General features: G+C 42.1%; 1 protein-coding gene across 1 annotated transcript in view; it reads right to left on the bottom strand.

Annotated features, from left to right (window-relative positions):
• AKAP12 (A-kinase anchoring protein 12) overlaps positions 1 to 8,608 on the bottom strand; it is a 102,347-nt gene extending 93,739 nt beyond the window's left edge. Inside the window, exon 1 of the mRNA XM_060167477.1 lies at positions 8,305 to 8,608. Within this exon, the coding sequence (XP_060023460.1) occupies positions 8,305 to 8,472 (168 nt within the window). The 5' untranslated portion in view covers positions 8,473 to 8,608. The remainder of the gene's footprint in view (positions 1 to 8,304) is intronic.
• Positions 8,609 to 21,308: the final 12,700 nt, after the last annotated feature.

Genomic DNA, 21,308 nt, shown 5'->3' on the forward strand with positions numbered 1-21,308 from the left:
GCTCCCCACTTTTTTATATTTCTGTGTGTATAAACTTACTATAGCCACAAGACAGAGGTGAGCCCAGAGATGTAGGATATAAAAGTATTTTAAACCAAGGGTCTGCCATTAGAATCGATTACATTTTTAGCCACTCTCTTAATGCTTTTAACTACGTGTACAAATAAAGAGTAGGAAAAATTTTTTAAGTAAAAAGAAATCAATAAACATATATGCATACGGAAACTCAAGTTTTAACCGGAGGGACTATTTAGTCAATGGTATTGGAACAGGTAACCAGTATGGAAAATGAATTAAATTTCTCCCTCTAGACAGAAAATAATACATTTTAGTGCACTGGGAACACTTTAACCTTCTTTTTAGCACCGAGCTCTTGGATTTCTCTCTTCTTCAATCCCCAGTTCCTGGAGTACAGGAGCCAGTAAAGAAATGTGAATGAAATCAAGTGGTGGGGAAAGCCACACAGCCCTCTTCCTCTTTTTTTTTTTTAATTAAAAAAAATTTTTTTTAGACAGCCCCCTCTTCTGATCTTTAGCAACTTGGTTAGGTGTTAAGATTTCTTCACGGATTTTCGGACCAGCCAAAGGCCATAAACTAAGCCATCAGCTACTGTCTACTTACCCAACACAAGTGACGTTTTAAATTGATAAATGAGGGTTGAGGATTAAGAGGCAATCAGGTGGGAACGAAAAGTGAACTTTGACAAGTAGCTCCTGGCTCAGAAACGATGAGAGCATTTGATTCCACACCTATTCACCCTGAAGAGCACATTCCATTAAGAAAAAGCCTCTACTAGCAGCACACTTGGTTTCAAGAGAGTAGAATAGGGACTTCTCTGGTGGCGCAGTGGTTAAGAATCCGCCTGCCAATGCAGGGGACATGGGTTCGAGTCCTGGTCCGGGAAGATCCCACATGCCGCGGAGCAACTACACCCATGCGCCACAACTACTGAGCCCGTGAGCCACAGCTACTGAAGCCCTTGCACCTAGAGCCCGTGCTCCGCAACAAGAGAAGCCACCGCAGTGAGAAGCCGGCACACCAGAACGAAGAGTAGCCCCTGCTCTCCTCAACAAGAAAGCCCGCGTGCAGCAACGAAGAGCCAGTGTAGCCAAAAAAAAAAAAAAGGCAGTAGAATAAAGGAGGGAACTTATGTAGGAAATGTTTCCGTTTATTTTCTCCTCTGTTGTGAGGAGGGGAAACACCTAATTCTTCTAGCATCATCTGAAACCCTCCCTCCCACCCACACAAGCACCAATGTCAATCAGTCTGTGCTGCTGTTACCTCTGAATGCCTCGCCCAAGTCTACACCCCAAACCGCTTCCTCCAGGCAATAGTGGCCTAACTAGGCAAATTAGGATCCCTGATGAGCATCAAGGCCACAGAATCTCAGACGCTGGGGTGGCCTGGGATTCTGACTGAATAACCTAGAAGGGGGCCCAGCGGTGTCTTTAAAAAGCTCCCCAGGGGACTCAACTGCACAACCAGGTTTGGGAACCACAGAAAATCTAATCTCTCCGAACTCCACAATTTGCAATGTCTGCATATGACGGACAGAAGATCTGCCAATGATTTATAGTTATCTCCCCTTCTTAAAAGTTGGCCTATCTCATTTACATAACATCATGAAGAAACTGTAGGGAAGATGAAAACCTTTGAACTTGAATGAATACTTGTATTAAGAGAAGCCTAACAGTGTCTGGGAAAGACCCTGTAGTTTCCAGTGCTTTGAACACCTACGTTTTCCTGGGAAAACACATTTATTCCAGTTAACAGAGCCAGGCTGTCATTTGTTATGAGAACTGAGAACAGCACCCAGGGGAGGGGACTACTGTTTTCCCAGGAGGTGGATTTCTGCCCACAATCCCTGATTCCAACATTTCATGGATCAGATGTATGAAGAAATTTCTGGCAACTGGATGATTTTAGATTGTTCCCAGAGGAGAAATTTTTAAACTGATAGCTAAAGAAGTAGGTCATTGCAAAGTCAATCCAAGCAAATAAAATTAAAGACAGTTTGCTAATTTGGGAAGGAAAGGGAAAAATACCTCAGCCCCCTTTTTTCTCTAAACTTGCTTTTTCCCAATTTTGATTAATTTCTGGAGGGAAAAAGTCTTTTAAAGTTAACTAACAATAAAATAAACTATACCCTTTAATGCTCTAAAAGCCAGTACAGTTCCTGATGGAGTGGTGCACAGAAAAAAAGCATATGGTCAATATACCTGACAGGGCACCCAACTTCATAATTAAAAATGCGTCGAGGAAACTGAGGTGCCAACTGAGGTACAGATTGGCAAATACTAGAAAAATCTTCTATCCACTGAGGCAAGGGCAAGGGAAAGTGAGCGCTGCTCTCCACAGAGTAGGGATACAAAGTGGATGAATCTCTTTGGAAAGTAAATTTAGCAAGGACTATCAAAATTTTAAATGCATGTAAATCCTGTGATCCAGCAATTCCACTTCCAGAAATATATATCCTAGAGATACATTCGCACACATACAAAGATGTCTGAACTAGGATATTCCCTGTGCCAATTTAATATAACAAAAGACTAGGAAAACCTAAATATAAACACAGGGGGATTGCTTAAATCATTATGGTACTTCAATCCATAAATGAGAAATTTATGTAGCCAATAAAAATGAGGGTAGATCTTTATGTCCTGATATGAAAAGATATCCAAACTCTAAAGTTTCAGAATATATGTTATGATCTTATTTGTTGAAAGCAAAAGATAGAGCTATTCTTATCTATATACTTGCACGTGCATAAAGGTTTTAAAAGAATATGCTAGAAACAACCAACATTGATTTCAAACTATTGTTAACAGTGAGTACTTTAAGGGGTGGGGAGGAACACGAGGCTTTCCCTTTTTACCATACTCTACAAATTAAGGTTCTCAACCATTAACATTTTTAGAAAAATAAACATTAAATGAATCTTGTTTGCTATGACTTTAAATAAAAATCATTTTAATAAGAGTAAGCAAGTGCTTTTGATCATCCTTTTATAAAACCTTTATTATTCAAGAATGATGATCTCAGGTCTACAGTCAGGTTTAAATAAGTAAACTTAATTATTCACGATAAGAAATAAAAATGTATATATAATCAAAATTATTACAGATTAATATCTTCACCTTAATCCTTTTATTAGATGTACTAACAAGTAAGAACATAGGTATAAAACCCATACCCATTCTCTAATAAGGTGCTAACTTACAGGAAAATAGCCCCAAATCTAAACAGACAAGACAAATAATTATAATTATAGACTTTTAAAGAATTTATTGAAAATAAGCTTGCTGGGCTTCCCTGGTGGCGCAGTGGTTAAGAACCCACCTGTCAATGCAAGGGACAGGGGTTCGAGCCCTGATCCGTCAAGATCCCACATACTGCGGAGCAACTAAGCCCGAGCGCCACAACTACGGAGCCTGCGCTCTAGAGCCCGCGAGCCACAACTACTGAGCCCGCATGGCACAACTACTGAAGCCCGCACGCCTAGAGCCCGTGCTCCGCAACAAGAGAAGCCACTGCAATGAGAAGCCCGCGCACCACAACGAAGAGTAGCCCCCGCCCACCCACCCGCGTGCAGCGATGAAGACCCAATGCAGACAAAAATAAATGTAAATAGAATAAATTTTTAAAAAAAGAAAGTAAGCTTGCCTATTTACAAGATATAATGCATCTCCCTCCCAAACCCAGCTTTTTCCATATTTTTCTATTGTTATTATTTTAAAATGAAACTTCTTCTAAATTATAATTTTTTAGGTTATAAGAGAACTAAGAATTGGCTTCAAGAATTTTTAGTTTTATATATATATATATATATATATTTTTTTTTTTTTTTTTTTTTGCGGTATGCCGGCCTCTCACTGCTGTAGCCTCTCCCGTTGCGGACCACAGGCTCAGCGGCCATGGCTCACGGGCCCAGCCACTCCGCAGCATGTGGTATCTTCCCAGACCGGGACACAAACCCGTGTCCCCTGCATCGGCAGGTGGACTCTCAACCACTGCGCCACCTGGGAAGCCCTTAGTTTTATATTTTTCATGTGATAAAAGTACTGATATATTTTTCTCACAACGCTAAGTGCTGTAAATTCTAATTTCTCACTTCATGAATGACTACAGCAGTAAAAATTATAGAGGCCAAGGACGAGCACCATTTAGCTGGATATTCTTTTCATTGGTATTCCTGTAACACTGAACAGGTGTTAAAACTGGTAAAGAAAAATAAACCATTTCTTAGTGCCTTTTATTTTATTTTTCTTTCATTTAAAAAAAAACATTTATTTATTTATTTGGCTGTGTAGGGTCTTAGTTGCAGTGTGTGGGCTTAGTTGCCCTGCGGCATGTGGGATCTTAATTCTCCAACCAGGGATTGAATTCGTGTCCCCTGCATTGGAAGGTGGATTCTTGACCACTGGACCACCAGGGAAGTCCCCTTTGTACCTTTTAAAACAAAACATTTTATTTCCATTTTATTAATTATCCTGTAAGATACCAAGCTGGAATCATCCTTTTAATGTAGTTTAAAGCTATCCCAGCACAGAGATTAGTCAATGCACAGCAAATTCAAAGAGGACGCATGTTTGGGGCCTTTTCCTCACCAAGGGAAGTATTTTAAGTGGAAATCTTCACTGATCTCACAAATCTAAGAGCTTAAAAGGCTATAATGGATTAAAGGGAAGGCACTGCAGTCCCCACAGGCTATCGGTACCCTAAACGACCATCTTCACACCCACAGCTCCAATTTCTAGACTGTGTTCTAATCAGAAAGTAGTACCTCTTATAATCTGAGGGAAAGCCATATGAATACAGGTAGTCACACACAAAAAAACCCACTCTGTTAACATATAATTCTCTCGAAATCATCTTAAATTCTGGCCCTTCTAGTGTAAAACTGGTGACAATCACATTACAGCCATCTCCATTCCTATTTTGTAAACACAGGGTAAATGGGAAACAGCACATACCTTGTGTTGGGAGAGGAATTATGAAATGCAGCTGGCCAAATCAATTGTCTGTTTTAATGCACAAAAGGTAAGGGCGTCCTCAACTTTATTCATCGGGACGGTGGGCGCTTCTATATGAATACATCTGTTTGAGTCACAGCTCTCATAACCAAATAGAACCACAGCTTGAAAGACTGACAAGGGTCCCAGTCTCCCCACCTGCCGGGGACCTAGGCCTCACACCGCTGCAACTGAGAACTGTTCCATTTCTAGCTCTGAGTCACTGAACAGAAAAGACAGAAAGGCTAATTTAGAGGATTGGGATTGTCCAGATTTAGCCTGAAGCTTGGCTCCAGAAATCAAGATTTGCCAGAGATATGGAAGTTTGTCACTGGTCACCCCACCCTACACTGCTACCTGAGTGAAAACAGGCTTTTCAGCTTTTAAAAGCAGATGACTTCAAATGTTTAAAAGCAGATGACTGAGGAATACCACGAGGCTTTGCTTACCACCTGTGTTCAGGTGCTCTAATCTTCCTGCACCCTGCAGTGGCCAAAATGGAAAACTCTCAAAATTAAACCTGGAAAATAACTGATCAAGCCATTTCCCTTCAGAATTTACATACAAAGATTGTAAAAGATTGACTGGAAGATAAGACTCCTTCCATTTCCATTAAAATACATCACAGATAAAACCAGGACTTGTCTCAGTGCATCTAAACTGTGAGGCTTCAGTAATCAAGTTTTACCAATGGAGAAAAAAAATCTAACAGCCTTTAATTAATGATCAGCATTCTACTGGGGGGAGGAGGGAAGCATTAGTCTAAACCTCCCCAAATGTCCACAGACCCAATCAAAAAAAGCTCAAGATGTAATTCATCACTAATCCAATGTATGAAGTGGTCTCCTCTGAGTAACCTGCATTTATAATGCATTTGTCTATCTGAGATTAAAGGCAATTTGAAATTGCAACGGTAAAAAGCCCTTCTAAAGAAACAGAAATCAGAGTCCCCAAATCTTAGTTTCTTGCTAGATATCTTAGTTTCTTGCTAGATATTCACCTGGTCTGTGAATAACCAGACTCACTTTGACTTAGTCACTATCTGATAAGTGACAGAGACCATGATGATCAGAAAGTCAAAGAACAAGTAGATGGGCCAAGGTGTTCCCCAACTTGACCGTCTGCGATCAAAATCAGGGAGCCAGCCTCATCCTCCCGGCCAGCCACACATGTCACACATGGGGCAACACCTGTTATGAGTCAAACCAGATATGGTCCCTGCCCTTGTGGAGCATTCAGAACAGCCAGAAGAACACAAGTCACTAAACCCACAAATATGGAAACTGCTGGAAAGAAGGGTCCGTGGTGCTGTGGGAACCTAGAATGGCAGATGAGATTACTCAGAGGTCAAGAACTGGGGCTGAACAGCGCAAGGACGGGAGGCAAAAGCTATGTGCGGAATCGTTCTTAATTAGACCATCCTTGTGAAAAGACTTAGGTCTTCAAAACCTGAGAAATAAATGTTGCTAGTTGAAATGAAAAACTACATACTTTCTAAGGATATATGTAAGTTTATTGATTTGTCTCCAAATTGATAACTGGGCCGTAGGCCAAAAAGTTCAATGATATTCCGGATGTCATTTAGGTAATTTTTTAAAGGAGGTCATCTGGCTGTTTCAAGATGGTGGTGACTAAGAAAAAGGGAGGATAAGGTTATGGAAGAAAGATAAAGAGAACAGAAAGGAGGGAATATTTTAAATGAACACACTGAAGTTATTGGGAAGGGAATCAGTACCATATCTCAGGGTGAACTGTTGATAAGACCTGAAGGACTGGTAAAAGCCAGGGAAAAAGATGTTCCCCAACTGCAAGCTTTTAGCAACTACACCTTAAAATTGCTTTCATTACTGGACGCTAAATACTGGTTATACAGCCATTTTGACAGTAGTCGGCATCAAAAAGTGATGTACAGTAAATATTAAAACCTAACTGAGATCTCAAAAGGATAGTACATTTCTTAGGCATCTCAGAAAATCTAGGCATTCCAGGCACAGTTGGTACCTGTGAGCACCTACAGCTCTAGTACAAGTAGTTATGTTAACGACTAGAGGTAATCTAGTTAAGAGCGGTCTCTCAGCCCAAACTAAACTAAGACAGCTAAAAGGTCAAGGCGATTAGGTCATATAATTCTGTGATTTTTACCTAGATTTCAGGGTTGTTTTTTTTCCCCCCGCACTGTAAACATCTATACTTCCTGAGATAACTCCTAAAGGTCCTCATGTACTCCGTATACCCTCAAATTTGACACAACGGGTTTTCTTTTTTCCTTTTAAGTATTAAATGTGGTTATCCACATCTTCTATGAAAATATCACAAAAAGGGTTGGGTGAAGCCTGGCTAAAGAACATAGATGCTGGAAAATAGATCTAAAAGACAACGATCTGAACAAGTCACAATCTTGGCGACTGTAGTCGCCAAGAAGAAATATTTCAGCCTTGAAGACTACGACTATAAAATGCAAAATGTCTAGGAGGTTCAGCACTGCCTCCAGAGACCAGAGTAGAGGGAATGCTGGCTTACGCCTCTGACCGCATTTGAGAACTTCTAACTACTCCTCCAGTATTTGTTTATCCAACTGAGTGCAATGAACTGAGCAAAAAGGAGGACGCCGCCGTGTTTGCGAAACCTGTCATTCCTTTTGGAAATGCAGCGTCGGCTCAGATTTTCTTTGGCTCCGAGCGAGCTACACCCCAGGCTTTCTCTGCATCAGGAAGGCGGTGTCTGCTCGAGCCGCTGCCGCAGGAGGACTGGGTACCAAACCCGGGTCGCTCCAGACACAGCTGATATCACGGACGGTGCGCTGCGGGGAACCCATGGGTGGAGGGCTCGCCAGGCTGCAACACGCGTCAGGGCCCAACAGCGGACTTTCCGCTTGGGGAGATAGCGGGGCGGAGGCTCGACACGCTCGGCTCGGGGGTCAGTTCTCCGCGGACTCCCCTAAGCAGCTCGCCGGTATCGGGCTGGGTCGCTCCCACCGGAAGAGCGTGGAGAAAGGCTCAGTTAGCGGCGGGCAGCCGGCGGGTTTTATTACTGCGGATGGCGCAGTCGCCACCCCTGGAGACCCACTACAAAGATGCAAGCCCCTCGCCGCGCTCGCCGCTGCTGTGGTCCCGCCCCGGCGCTAAAGACCCTGAAAAGCCTAGAAAGAGGGATTCATGCTCCCGAGTTTGCAGATGGGCTGGACCGGCCGGGAAGTTATCGCAGGCGGAGATCAAGGGACCCCACACACACACACCCACACACACACCCCACCCTCCGCCATCCCGGGGCAGGTGGCTCCGCGCGCCGGTACCTTGGTGGCAGGGTCCGCAGCGGCGATGGTCGCGTCCGCCGACGATCCGGGCGCCGCCTCCGCCGCAGAGCCTCCGCCGCTGGGCTCGGGCTCGGGCTCGGCCGGCGTCGCGCTCCCCGCCTCCGGCTGCTCCGGGCTCCTCTGTTCGGTGGAGCTCCCGGCGCCCATGGCTTGTCTGCGGTTCTCCCGCGCCCAGCAGCCGGGTTACGCCTTCCCCAAATAGCAGGGACGGGGAGAATAGCCAGGAGCCGTGCGCCCGCGAGGTCTCAGGAGCGCCTTCCTCTCCCGTCGTCCTCCTCCGAACCCGCCCAGACAGCGAATGAAGGAGACGCGCTCGCTGCAAACTCCTTAAAAGAAAAAAAAAAAAAGCCACCTCTTTGCCTCCTCCTCCTCCCCCTTGTTTTTCCCTCGCTTCATCACATGAGCACAGCCCCAGACACGCCTTGCAGCAGCATCTCCTGCTAGGCTGCTAGGACCCGAGGAGCGGCCAGAGCCTCGAGCCAAGGGCCAGGCGAGCCGCCCACCCCGACCCCCAGGACGCCTCCCGTTCCTGTACGGGGACAGGAGCTGGGGGACCACCACCCAGGGCTGCCTCCACGAAGGGGAGGGGAGGGCGAGAAAGAGGGCAGGGCAGAAAGCCCCCCGAGGAGATCGGATTCGCTGGGGGTTTATTAAATGATTGATGACCCGAGGCAGGGCTTCTGCTGCAGCCCACTTTCAGCTGGCCCAGAGGCGAACCCAGATCCCCGTTTGCTTACCTTCAGAGTGTTTGCTTCCTCCCCATTAGCAGGAGAAAGGCAAGCGCTCCTGGGCTCCTGCGGAGTCTGACCATATTAGGACACCTCACGTGGCAGGAGCCGGGAACCGAGAGGTTAATGCAGTCAGACCACGGATGAGGTGGCCCAGGCAGCCCCACGCTCTCCTATCACCCGGAACAAGTGATATCAGGCGATGCCGTGGGCAACACCGGCTGCCCTCATTCCCCGGGGAATCTGGGGAATGGAGCCTGTTACTGGAAATGTGCCGGTCCTTAAGGGCCTGATGCTGGAGGTCCAGGCCACCTCTCCCTCACGCCACCACTGAAACAGGATGACATGGATCTGCTCGTCGTTTGCTGTCAGTATTTCTCCATAGATAAGGGCTTTCAATAATAACTGCCTAAGTGGCTTGCATTCTGTCCCTTCATACTCTTGAATATAATACTTGTCATATGAACATAGCAGGCAGTCACTATATATTCGAACTAAATTAAAATGTAAGCTGAATTATCTGGACGTAAGCATGAAGGTAGTGGGGCTGAAAGAAAAATTATCCCAGTTTTAACCGACAACTAAGCGCCTTAGTTTTCACAAACAGAAGCTCATTAAAAATGAAGAAACTTTTGGAATATTGCCACTAGATGCCAGATAAATATCCCATACCCAGATTTAGGACAATCTAGTAGAGAACTGATGTAAACAATAGTTCAGCACCAGGATATTTGTGCCCAACTAATTGCATGTAGTAAAAGGGCTCCTTGGGAACCATAGCTTAGTTATCCAGCATAAAATTTTTCTGAATTTATCATTTTTATTTGAAAGGAGTACAGAACGGCCACCTTCTCTGGAATCTATCCCTTAAGAAGCAGTATATTTGGAAAATGGTTGGTTTTCCGAAGTTTTAAGCATTTCCCCCATTTTGACTTAAATATTTAGGAAACATTTGAGTACTTACTCAGTACCAGACATTGTGAATTCACTTTGTGTGTATAATCCCATTTCATCCTTACAGCAATACTGCCATGCTGATCCTATTGTTCTCATTTTACCAATGGAGTGGGGGAAAGTAGGCCCGGAGAGGTTAAATCAGGCCTTCAAGGCTTCAGAGCTGGTACATGGAAGACAGATTCCTCCCTGGCCAACCACTGGCCAACATTTCACTCCCATTCTGTGGGAAGCTTGGAATATGTTCTCTCTTCTTCTCAGGGATGTCAGTGAAAAGTGGCGTTTAGACCTCACCTGGGATGTTAAGAGCAAAACAACGCTGTTAAAACCTATTTGAGGGGCTTCCCTGGTGGCGCAGTGGTTGAGAGTCCACCTGCCGATGCAGGGACACGGGTTCGTGCCCCGGTCTGGGAAGATCCCACATGCCGCGGAGCGGCTGGGCCCATGAGCCATGACCGCTGAGCCTGCGCGTCCGGAGCCTGTGCTCCGCAACGGGAGAGGCCACAACAGTGAGAGGCCCACGTAGCGCTACAAAAAAAAAAACAAAAAAAAACCTATTTGAGAATGACTAACCTCAGCACATATGAAAATGTACCATTAAGTAGTACAAATACTTTCAAAATTCCCCATTCTGTGAGATTATATTTATTCAGTTCTTGGGAAATTCTTAAAGCTTTTCACATCACACTAGGCTTTGAATTTTCAGAAGAGATTGCAAGGTCAAAGATTTCAAGCTGGCAGTGTACACTCGCATGCTGAAGAAGACAGTGCCAATGTCTGATTAGATTAGCAATTGCTTGCTTTGTGTTTATTTTTCAGTGTGAAATGCTCAGATACTTATTTTTTAATTGCAAAGTCTTACTTTAAGAAATGTGCATGTGGGCTTCCCTGGTGGCACAGTGGTTAAGAATCTGCCTGCCAATGCAGGGGACACGGGTTTGAGCCCTGGTCCGGGAAGATCCCACGTGCCGTGGAGCAACTAAGCCCGTGCACCACAACTACTGAGCCTGAGCTCTAGAGCCTGTGAGCCACAACTACTGAGCCCGCATGCCACAGCTACTGAAACCCGTGCACCTAGAGCCCTGCTCGGCAACAGGAGAAGCCACGGAAATGAGAAGCCTACGCACTGCAACAAAGAGTAACCCCTGCTCGCTGCAACTAGAGAAAGTCTGCACGCAGCAACGAAGACCCAATGCAGCCAAAAATAAAATAAATTAAAACTAAATTTAAAAAAAAAAAGAAATGTGCATGTTCTAGTACTCCCTATTCTTCCTGAAACAGCACCATGATAAGGAGGTATTAAGGATAACAGGCTGCTTTGTAAATTCACACAAACACACACATTAAGTATCTTTGATTTTTAGACTGACCAAAGAATCCTTTCCATCTTACTCAGAGACTGTGGAATTACTCTTTATTTTTTTTAAGATGCTTCATTCTTTCTTAAAAATATTTCTTCATCAGATCATGCATTCAGCTTTGTTGTTTCTTAATTTTTATTGAAATATAGTTGATTTACAATGTTGTGATATGTTAGTTTCAGGTGTACAGCAAAGTGATTCAGATATGTATATATATACTTTTTAAGATTCTTTTCCATTATAAGTTATTACAAGATTTTTAAAAAAATAAATTCATTTATTTATTTTTGGTTGCCTTGGGTCTTCGTTGCTGTGTGCAGGCTCCTCATTGTGGTGGCTTCTCTTGTTATGGAACACAGGCTTCAGTAGTTGTGGCTCGCGAGCTCAGTAGTTGTGGCACACGGGCTTAGTTGCTCCGCGGCATGTGAGATCTTCCCAGACCAGGGCTCGAACCCATGTCCCCTGGTTTGGCAGGTGGATTCTTAACCACTGCGCCACCAGGGAAGCCTGATCAAGGTTTTCTTTTCCAGAGTTTTGGAGACACCTTCAGAATTGCTTGCATCAGTGTCAACGATGGAGAGGAAGGCAGCTGTTCTCTGTTTTCCACTTCTCAGTCCAAGGCTGTCAGTTATCCCGATTTCTCACCAGCAGCCCTTTCTCTTCCAAATAGCAGGACGCAGGTGTCCCCGCACATCTTCTCCCATGGGGCAGTTGGTGGTAGAGTCGTTTCCCTGAGAGAGTTAATGCTCTCATAAAAACAGAGATTTCTCAGAAACAAATACACATGGCCCATAGAGCAGGCTGAACTTGTATGTCTAATGCTTACTTCTCCAGAAAGGCAGGTCACGTGAGATTTGCCAATAAAATTTAGAGTCATAGCTGGGCATCCTGTGCATACAAAACATTTTCAAATATGTTTGAAAATAATTCACATATGTTAATACAACCCCTTGAAAGCACAATAATAACTATAGTGATTAAAACAGAATCTAAAACCAACACTCTCCCATGGATTCATTCTCTCGATTGCCTTCAGACAATTTCACTTAAAACTGGCAACTCTTCACCCTTGAAACTACCACTTATCACTTGTTTTCCCTAAATAAAAAGTCTACTTTTTTTCTGAAGCAATTACTTACATCAAGTTATCTAAGAGCCCAACTCTTACTCTCCTCTCCTGTATTTGCTGATTATTAACTAGAACACCAGAAAAATTAACAACTTTATTCAGTTCATGAGTAGCTAATAATCCAATATTTGTATAGAAACTACAGAAAAAGTTCAACATACAGATTAAGTTCAAAGGTCATCTTCCGGTAAATATACATTATGTATATAGGCAAATATTATTCTTCTAACTTTTTTTTTTTTTTTTTGGTCGTACGCGGGCCTCTCACTGCTGTGGCCTCTCTGGTTGCGGAGCACAGGCTCCGGACGCGCAGGCTCAGCGGCCATGGATCACGGGCCCAGCCTCTCCGCGGCATGTGGGATCCTCCCAGACCGGGGCACGAACCCGCATCCCCTGCACCGGCGAGCAGACTCTCAACCACTGCACCACCAGGGAAGCCCATTATTCTTCTAATTTTTAAGGAATGTATTGCTTTGGGTTTAAGTATAAAGCCTGCTATTCATATATCTATTTCATTTACCAAGATTTAAAATTGGCTCCTGACTCAAATCTAAGATTACTCTAAGGTAACAAAATGAGGGAGCCGAGTTGAGGGTTGCGGAGGTGGGGTGTTGGAAGGGGACAGTTAGTTCTTTCATTCATGTCATTTATATATACATATACCTTTGTTCCCCCTCCAGCCACTGTGGAAGGCTTTCCAGAAGCAATTATTTACAGAAAACTGATTTCACATAGCTCCCACCACTTTGTTCAAAATGTGTCTAAACGTAAACAAATAAATGAATACTATTGAAATGTAGTCCCCAGTAAGCCCATAGAACTTTGGCTTCTCATTTTTCTAGAGTTGGGCTGCTCTCCACCTATTATGGAGTGACTAGAACACAGATACAGTAAATGATGTGCCCAATATGGAGGGAGAGTTTCTCAGGATACATTTATGGAGGGTGCCTGAAGTTATCTGGAAGGTTTCTGCACTCCAGGGCAGATCAAGTTACCATAATCCAACAACTTCAAATCCCTTCACAAATTCTTCAAAGGGTCCTGTAAATATCCAACATTTAAAAAAATATTTTGACTTATTAATTCGACAAACTTTTATTGAGTTAAGTGCCAGGAAAAATGCTTGGGGCTTTTCAAAGCTGGAAACTGGTTTCATAAGTCAACATTGCTTACTGGAAAAATAGACATTATAGAGACATACATTTTAAATCATTGAGAGATTTTTATGTTCCCCTATTAACTTGAATACCTTTATGAATTTTTAATCTTAGATCTGTTATATGTTGTCTCTGACATTAAAAAATACTTCAGTTATTTTTTGCGTGTGATTAAGAACCCAATGAAAAGACCAATGCTTGATCTAAAGAATTACTAAAATTGTATAGAGAGGTTGACTATCTTATCCCATGTTATAGAGCTCCCATCCAAATCTCAGATGTTGTCCTGAGATTCTGTATTTGAATTGATCTCAGTTGTATTGGGATTGATCTCAAGTCTATCAGCTGCTTTTTGTTTGTTTGTTTGTTTTTTAATGACTTCTGTCACTCCTACAAATGCAGTATTTATAGGAGAGGTAGTAGAGTCAATGGTAACTTTGAAAAGTGAAACAATCACTTGATATGTTGTTTTGAATGTTATTATGCTCTTTGACAATTCTATGGAAGAAATCATGAGTAAAATATTTGAATTTTCCTTTCTGTTGGAGAACTTGAAACACTCATTATTTCAGAGTGTGAAATTATGGGGTGTTTTCCTGAGTAAAAATGATGGGTTAGTGAAAATAATATCCAGTAAGTGACTGCAATATCCAGGATTTCAAGCAAAACTTTACAGAACAAATTCCATGACTGGAAGTTGCCAACAGTCCCTTATTGTTTTGACAGCTTTATGGAGGTATAATTGCCATAGAAGGAACTGCACACATTTAAAGTGTACAATTTGATGGGTTTTAGGACAAATGTATACATCCTTGAAATCGTCACCACAATCAAGTTAATAGGCCTAACCATTCACCCAAAAACATCTCTGTGCGTCCTTGTAATCCCTCTGTTCAGCCCCTCCCATTCCCCATCTTGCCTTCCCAGGCAGCCGTTTACTTGCTTTCCGTCACTATAGAATAATTTGCATTTTCCACAATTTTATAGGAATTCATAGAAATGGAATAATCTACTATATGCTCTTCTTTGTCTGACTTCTGTTACTCAGCATAATTATACTGAGATGCATTCATAATTATATAGAGTTGTTGCATCTAACAGTAGTTACAAGCGATTTTTATTTTTAAAAAATGTTGAGGGGGTTACTTCCCTGGCAGTCCAGTGGTTAAGACTCCGCGCTTCCACTGCAGGGGGAAGTGTGGAACTCGTTTCCACGGGTTCCATTCCTGATCGGGGAATTAAGATCCCACATGCCATGCAGTGCGGCCAAAAAGAAAAAAAAATTTTTTGTTGTTTATGACTTTCCTAAATATTTAATAGTGAATATGTATCAGTTTTTTCCCTTGTAATGCAAAGATTTAGGCATATGCTCATGATATATGCATACATATCTCCTCCCATTGAAATCTAGAGAATAAAAATTCAACTGGCATTTGAGTCTGAGTTAGAGGAACGCAATTCCATTCTGTATTTAATAAGTCATATTTAATAAACATTCACTTTATATGCTTTTCCTGGTTCATATTCTTATTCTAGTCTGAGTAGTTGAAGGATTTAGAAAAAAAAATTAACTTTATTATCTTTACACAATAGTCATCAGTTTGGCTGGTAATGATGCATTTTTGGCCATAATTCCAAAACTACATATGATAGCAGTACTTTGTCAACTTAGGGGGAAAATATTATGGGAAGTATAGTCATACGCCTTAAATGTTGTTTTGTAGCAATGTAAAATGACTTATTAAAGGGTATGACTTACCTGCTTATATCCATGACCCAGATCAAGGTGTGTGAAAGTGTAAAAATTATGACAGTTGCAAACCAATACTGATTTCACACTTTCTGCTATTGATACTAATTTTTGCATTTATTTATGAGATTTCTAAAATAACATATAAAGCTATATTTTCAATATCATCTCAACGTTGAAAGAATAAAAGGTGAATGTGTATATATATATATATATATGTTAATGTATGTATATATGCCTAATAAAAAAAACTAGAATGTTACAATAATTCTTTCTGGATGATAGAATTTAAAATGATTTTTTTCCCCTTCATTATGCTTGCCTGTTTTTTCCCCAAATTTTCTTCATTGAATATGTATTACTCTTGCCAACAGAATAAAAAGAATGTTAGAAATTTTTAAATTATCCAAGGAAGAGTGAAACCTGAAAGATATAAGTTCACATAGTATATTATGACAACCCAGTACACTGTATTCACAGTATTGAGTGATAAATTATAGTAATATAAAGTTTCATAAAGAAATAAACAAAAGAAGAGACCTAACAATTGAGCAGTATTCTCAAACTTGGCTGCATACGGGAATAACCTGGGAGCTTTAACAAATACTAATACCTGCATCCTAACCCCAGAGATTCTGATTTAATTGGTCCAGGATGCAGCATGGGTATTGGGACTGTAAAAATCTCCCCAGGTGATGCTAATGTGTAGCCAGAGGTTGAGAACCACTGCTCTAGGGCCTTGAAATTGAAGCGATTTTCTTGATGCCACCTGGCTTCCTGATGGGAATTAATAGTCAACTGTAATAAGCAAGGATGTGGGAGAAAAGCAATTTCCTTTTAGCACAGTTTTTAAATGACATTACGGGAGGTGAAGGTCTATGCTCTGGAATCATCGTAATTACATATATTCAATCTAATCCTTCCAAGAAAATCAATCCACCTGAAACGGGTCCAACGTAGGGTTTCACGGCATAATGAATTTTGTTTTACAGTGGGAATATCTTATAGTGAGACTGTATTTTTTAAAATCATGCCAAAGAAGATGGTTGTTCCAGTATATAGTTACAGATAAATATAAAATTATCTATATTCAATTATATACTACTTATCATATTCCTAGGGAGAAAACCATTAGGTTATGAAATGTTGAATATTTTCTCTTAAATATAGAATTTAATCACTATAGAAAAATATTTGGTCAGCCAAAACCCACATGCCTTTAGTCATGAAAATAATCAGAGTGTGAACTGATAAACATCTTAACCAGGAATAAATTGAAGAGAGGCAGCTAAGTTCATCTAACATTTCTTTTGTATTCTTTTAAGTTGACTTGCTATAATATGCTTTTAAAATAAATGTAAAATAATTTTGTAACAATTTCAGTAAACCCATCCAAATATGAACAACCGATTTTTTACAAAGGTCCAAAAGCAATTCAGTGAAGGGAAAATACCCTTTTCAACAAATGATGCTGGAACAATTGGACATTCACAGGTAAAAATATTAACCTTGACCTAAAGCTCATATCTTATTTAAAAAAATTAACTCAAAATGGATCAGGGACTTAAATGTAAAACATAACACTGTAATACTTTTAGAAAACAAAATAGGAGAAAATCTTAGGGACATAGGCCTCCGCAAAAAGCATGATCCATGAGAAGAAAAACTGATAAATTTATGCTTCTTCAAAATTAAAAATTTTGCTCTGCATAAAACCCAGTTAGAGAATGAAAAGATAAGCTACAGACTGGGGGAAAATATTTGCAAACCACATATCCAATAAAGAACTAGTATATGGATGTACAGATGTCACCAACTTATGATGGTTCGACTTACTATTTTTGGACTCTATGATAGTGTGAAAGTGACACGCATTCAGTAGAAATTGTACTTCAAATTTTGAATTTTAATATTTTCCCAGGCTAGCAATACGTAGTACCTGCCTCTCTTGTGATGCTGGGTAGTGGCAGGAAGCTGCACTGACTAGACTAGAACTAAACTATGATATTCTGTAGGTAAAGTGTATTAAATGCACTTTTTTTTTTTTTTTTTTTGCTGTACGCGGGCCTCTCACTGTTGTGGCCTCTCCCGTTGCGGAGCACAGGCTCTGGGCGCTCGGGCTCAGTGGCCATGGCTCGCGGGCCCAGCCACTCCGCGGCATGTGGGATCTTCCCAGACCGGGGCACGACCCCGTGTCTCCTGCATCGGCAGGCGGACTCTCAACCATTGCGCCACCAGGGAAGCCCTAAATGCACTTTTGACTAATGATATTTTCAAGTTACCATGGGTTTATTGGGATGTAAGTTTATTGTGAGTTGAGGAAGACCTGTATAAGGAATTCTCAAAACCCAACACACAAAAAACCAAACAATCCAATTAGAAAATGGGCAAAAGAATTGAAGAGACTTCACCAAAGAGGATATAAAGATGGCAAATAAATACATTAAAAAGTGTGCAACTTGCAGGCTTCCCTGGTGGTGCAGTGGTTAAGAATCCGCCTGCCAGTGCAGGCGACACGGGTTGGAGCCCTGGTCCGTGAAGATCCCACATGCTGCGGAGCAACTAAGCCCGTGCACCACAACTACTGAGCCTGCGCTCTAGACCCTGCAAGACACAACTACTGAGCCCACGCGCCACAACCACTGAAGCCTGCGTGCCTAGAGCTGGTGCTCCGCAACAAGAGAAGCCACCGCATTGAGAAGGCTGCGCACTGCAATGAGGAGTAGCCCCTGCTCGCCACAACTAGAGAAAGCCTGCGCGCAGCAACAAAGACCCAACACAACCAAAAATAAATTAAAAGCAAAAAAAAAAGAAACAGGCAACTACCACATGGTGCAGCAACTGCACCTTGGACCTTTACAGACTTATGTTAACACCAAAACCTGTACATGAGTGTTTATAGCAGCTTTATTTGTAATAGCCCCAAAGGAAAAACAACCCAGACATCCTTTAACACATTCAATGGTTAAATAAACTGTGGTATGTCTACACCACAACAGTATAAAGAAATAAACTCCCCATATGTGCAGCAATCTGGACAAATCTCCAGAGAATTATACTGAAAGAAAACCAGCAACCCCCAAAGTTATATACTGTATGACTCCATTTACATAACAGTCTTGAAATGCAAAACTGTAGAAATGGAGAAGAGCTTGGCGGTAGCCAAGGGTCAGGGAGGGGTGAGGGAGGAGAGAGTGGGTATGGCCATAAAACTGCAACAAGAGGGGTGCTTGTGGGTTGGGAATGTTCTGTACTTTGACTGTATCAATGTCAATATCCCGAGTGATATAGACTACAGTTTTGCAAGATGTTACCATGGGGGAAACTGGGTGAAAGGTATATGGGCTCTCTCCTGTACTATTTCTTACAACTGCTGTGTCTACAATTAACTTAAAAAAAAAAAAGTTTGGGCTTCCCTGGTGGCGCAGTGGTTGAGAGTCTGCCTGCCTATGCAGGGGACACGGGTTCGTGCCCCAGTCCTGGAGAGGCCACAACAGTGACAGGCCTGCGTACCGCAAAGAAAAAAAAAAAAAGGTTCAATTTTTTTAAAAAAAGAACAATAAAATATATATTCTTGGATGGGCTAAAATAAAGGTCTAAGATACCTGTTTTTATTCAATTTACAGTCTCCTCAACTTTCCAGCATCCTTGAAATGCCCTTTAAAATGAAAACTAAGCCAAATTAGATGTCAACTCAGTGTTAGTATTTTGTTTTGCTTCTAAGCTTGTTAACTCTGAAACAATCAGACTTGATAAAATACAGAAACAATAGATTTCCTGACTCTGCCCTGCTGTGTAAATACACTCTTTTAACTCCTTAGCTCCATCTGCCAATGTACTTGTGGACCCACCTATAATTATCCTGGCCAATATCATTTCCAAATTCTCCTGCTCGTGAAGGGCCTCAAAGGAACCAGATCAAACAAGAAATGAAGCAAGGAACATCTCAGACTCAAGAACAGTTTCTGCAAAGGTCCCTCCCTTTTCTGCTTCTCTCATCACCAGCATTTAGCATGGCTTTAGTTAGCAAAATACTCATAGGAATCCAGCAATATTGTATCAGCTATAAGATAAAGAAAGATTAAAAAGATCAGTTAAAGAAAGAACAGGAGGGGGCACTTAGGGTTTAAAATGCTAATTTCTAGGGTAAATTTAACTGGAACAAAATTGGATTTTATATGGCTTATATTTTCTGGATTTTAAAAAATGCACATCCTTCTTTGGCCTATATTTAATAACGACTATTATATATTTGCTTTTTTAATAAACATCTGCAACATGCAAGGCAATGCAGCAAAGCATTCCCCAAGATTAAGAAACTTATAACCTTATAATCATGTTTTTTTGCTGTTTTGTTTTGTCTTGTTTTGCGGTACGCGGGCCTCTCACCACTGCGGCCCCTCCCGTTGGGGAGCACAGGCTCCGGACGCACAGGCTCCGGACGCACAGGCTCCGGACGCACAGGCTCAGCGGCCATGGCTCACGGGCCCAGCCCGCTCCGCAGCATGTGGGATCTTCCCAGACCGGGGCACGAACCCGTGTCCCCTGCCTCGGCAGGCGGACTCTCAACTACTGCGCCACCAGGGAAGCCCTATAACCATGTTTTTTAAAAACTCCAGTAATGGTAAAGCTCTCAGTCAGCACTTAGCAGCCACCAATATTTGAAGCTGATATTTTAGCAGAGTAAGACTCCAACCCGGGCAGTGGAGCTAGACTTACCCCTGAAATGTCCACATGAGAGTTTTTACTTCCCACGTTTCATTGTATTCAAGTAAAATGGTTTCTGGATAGCTTGGGGATTTGCAGAGAAAAATCCCATCTTAGCCTCTTTTCAAAATAATGCTATGCCTGACTTTCGTGGCCGAGAGAAGAGGTCAGAAGATTTTTAAAGATCTCAACAGTGTAAATAGCTCTTTTGCCAGTCTGGGCAGGAAGACACTGAACTTTCCCCATTCCTGAAAAGAAACTGCTCAAGGCACTAATTTCCCGTTTGTCTCTGGCTCCCAGGTTTCTTTGATATCCGGGAGGTGGGTTTGGTCTGAACAAATTAGCAGCTGAGGTGAAGAATGGTTGCTCTTATTATTAGATAATCTTTCTCTTACTGATTTTTCTCAGCATAAGTTGCAAAAGCAGCTCCTTTTAAATGCATTATTGTCCAAAACTCAAAGCCAAGTGGCTAACTAAACAGGAGTCTCTTCCTTCCCACCCAAGCCACAGTCATGATTCAGAAAAGTGTGTGGAGCTGGTAAAAATGTTTGGCCTTGACCCTCACTTGGGTTTTTCTTTCCTAAAACTGCAAAGTTCCAGTTTGTGTCCTGTCACTCCATCTTTATAAATTTATTTGGTTTTGATTCATAATTCGCTGTGGAAACTGCTGTTGTGATTTGAAGTCCCTTATCTGTTCCCATCCGACCCCACCACTTTCAGCTGCCGGCTCTTGGGTTCTCCTGAATTCCTTTGCCAGCCCTGGGACTCTAAGGATGAGGGAGGGACTTTGCTGTGGGGGAAACTCAACTGGGACTCCCTCGCTCTTCCTGGGGCCTCTAACGGCCTAAGCCAAGGGTCCTGGAACCCCTAGACTCCTGGAGGAGCAAGCGCAATGGTGCATCTCTTCGGAGGGGGTGGAGGTGGGGGGCTTAGAGAGGAGGAGGGGCCCAACCGGGGCAGGGCCCAAGGACAATGAAATGGCACTCTTTTCTTTCTTTCTTTTTTTTTTTTTAAACATATGGAATTTATTGTTTTCTGGTATTCCCTCCTGACATACCATTTATTTATTTATTTAAAATTTTTCTTTAACATCTTTATTGGAGTATAATTGCTTTACAATGGTGTGTTAGTTTCTGCTTTATAACAAAGTGAATCAGTTATACATACACATATGTCCCTATATCTCCTCCCTCTTGC

Source organism: Lagenorhynchus albirostris, chromosome 12, assembly GCF_949774975.1.
Source record: "Lagenorhynchus albirostris chromosome 12, mLagAlb1.1, whole genome shotgun sequence".
Taxonomy (NCBI): Eukaryota; Metazoa; Chordata; class Mammalia; order Artiodactyla; family Delphinidae; genus Lagenorhynchus; species Lagenorhynchus albirostris.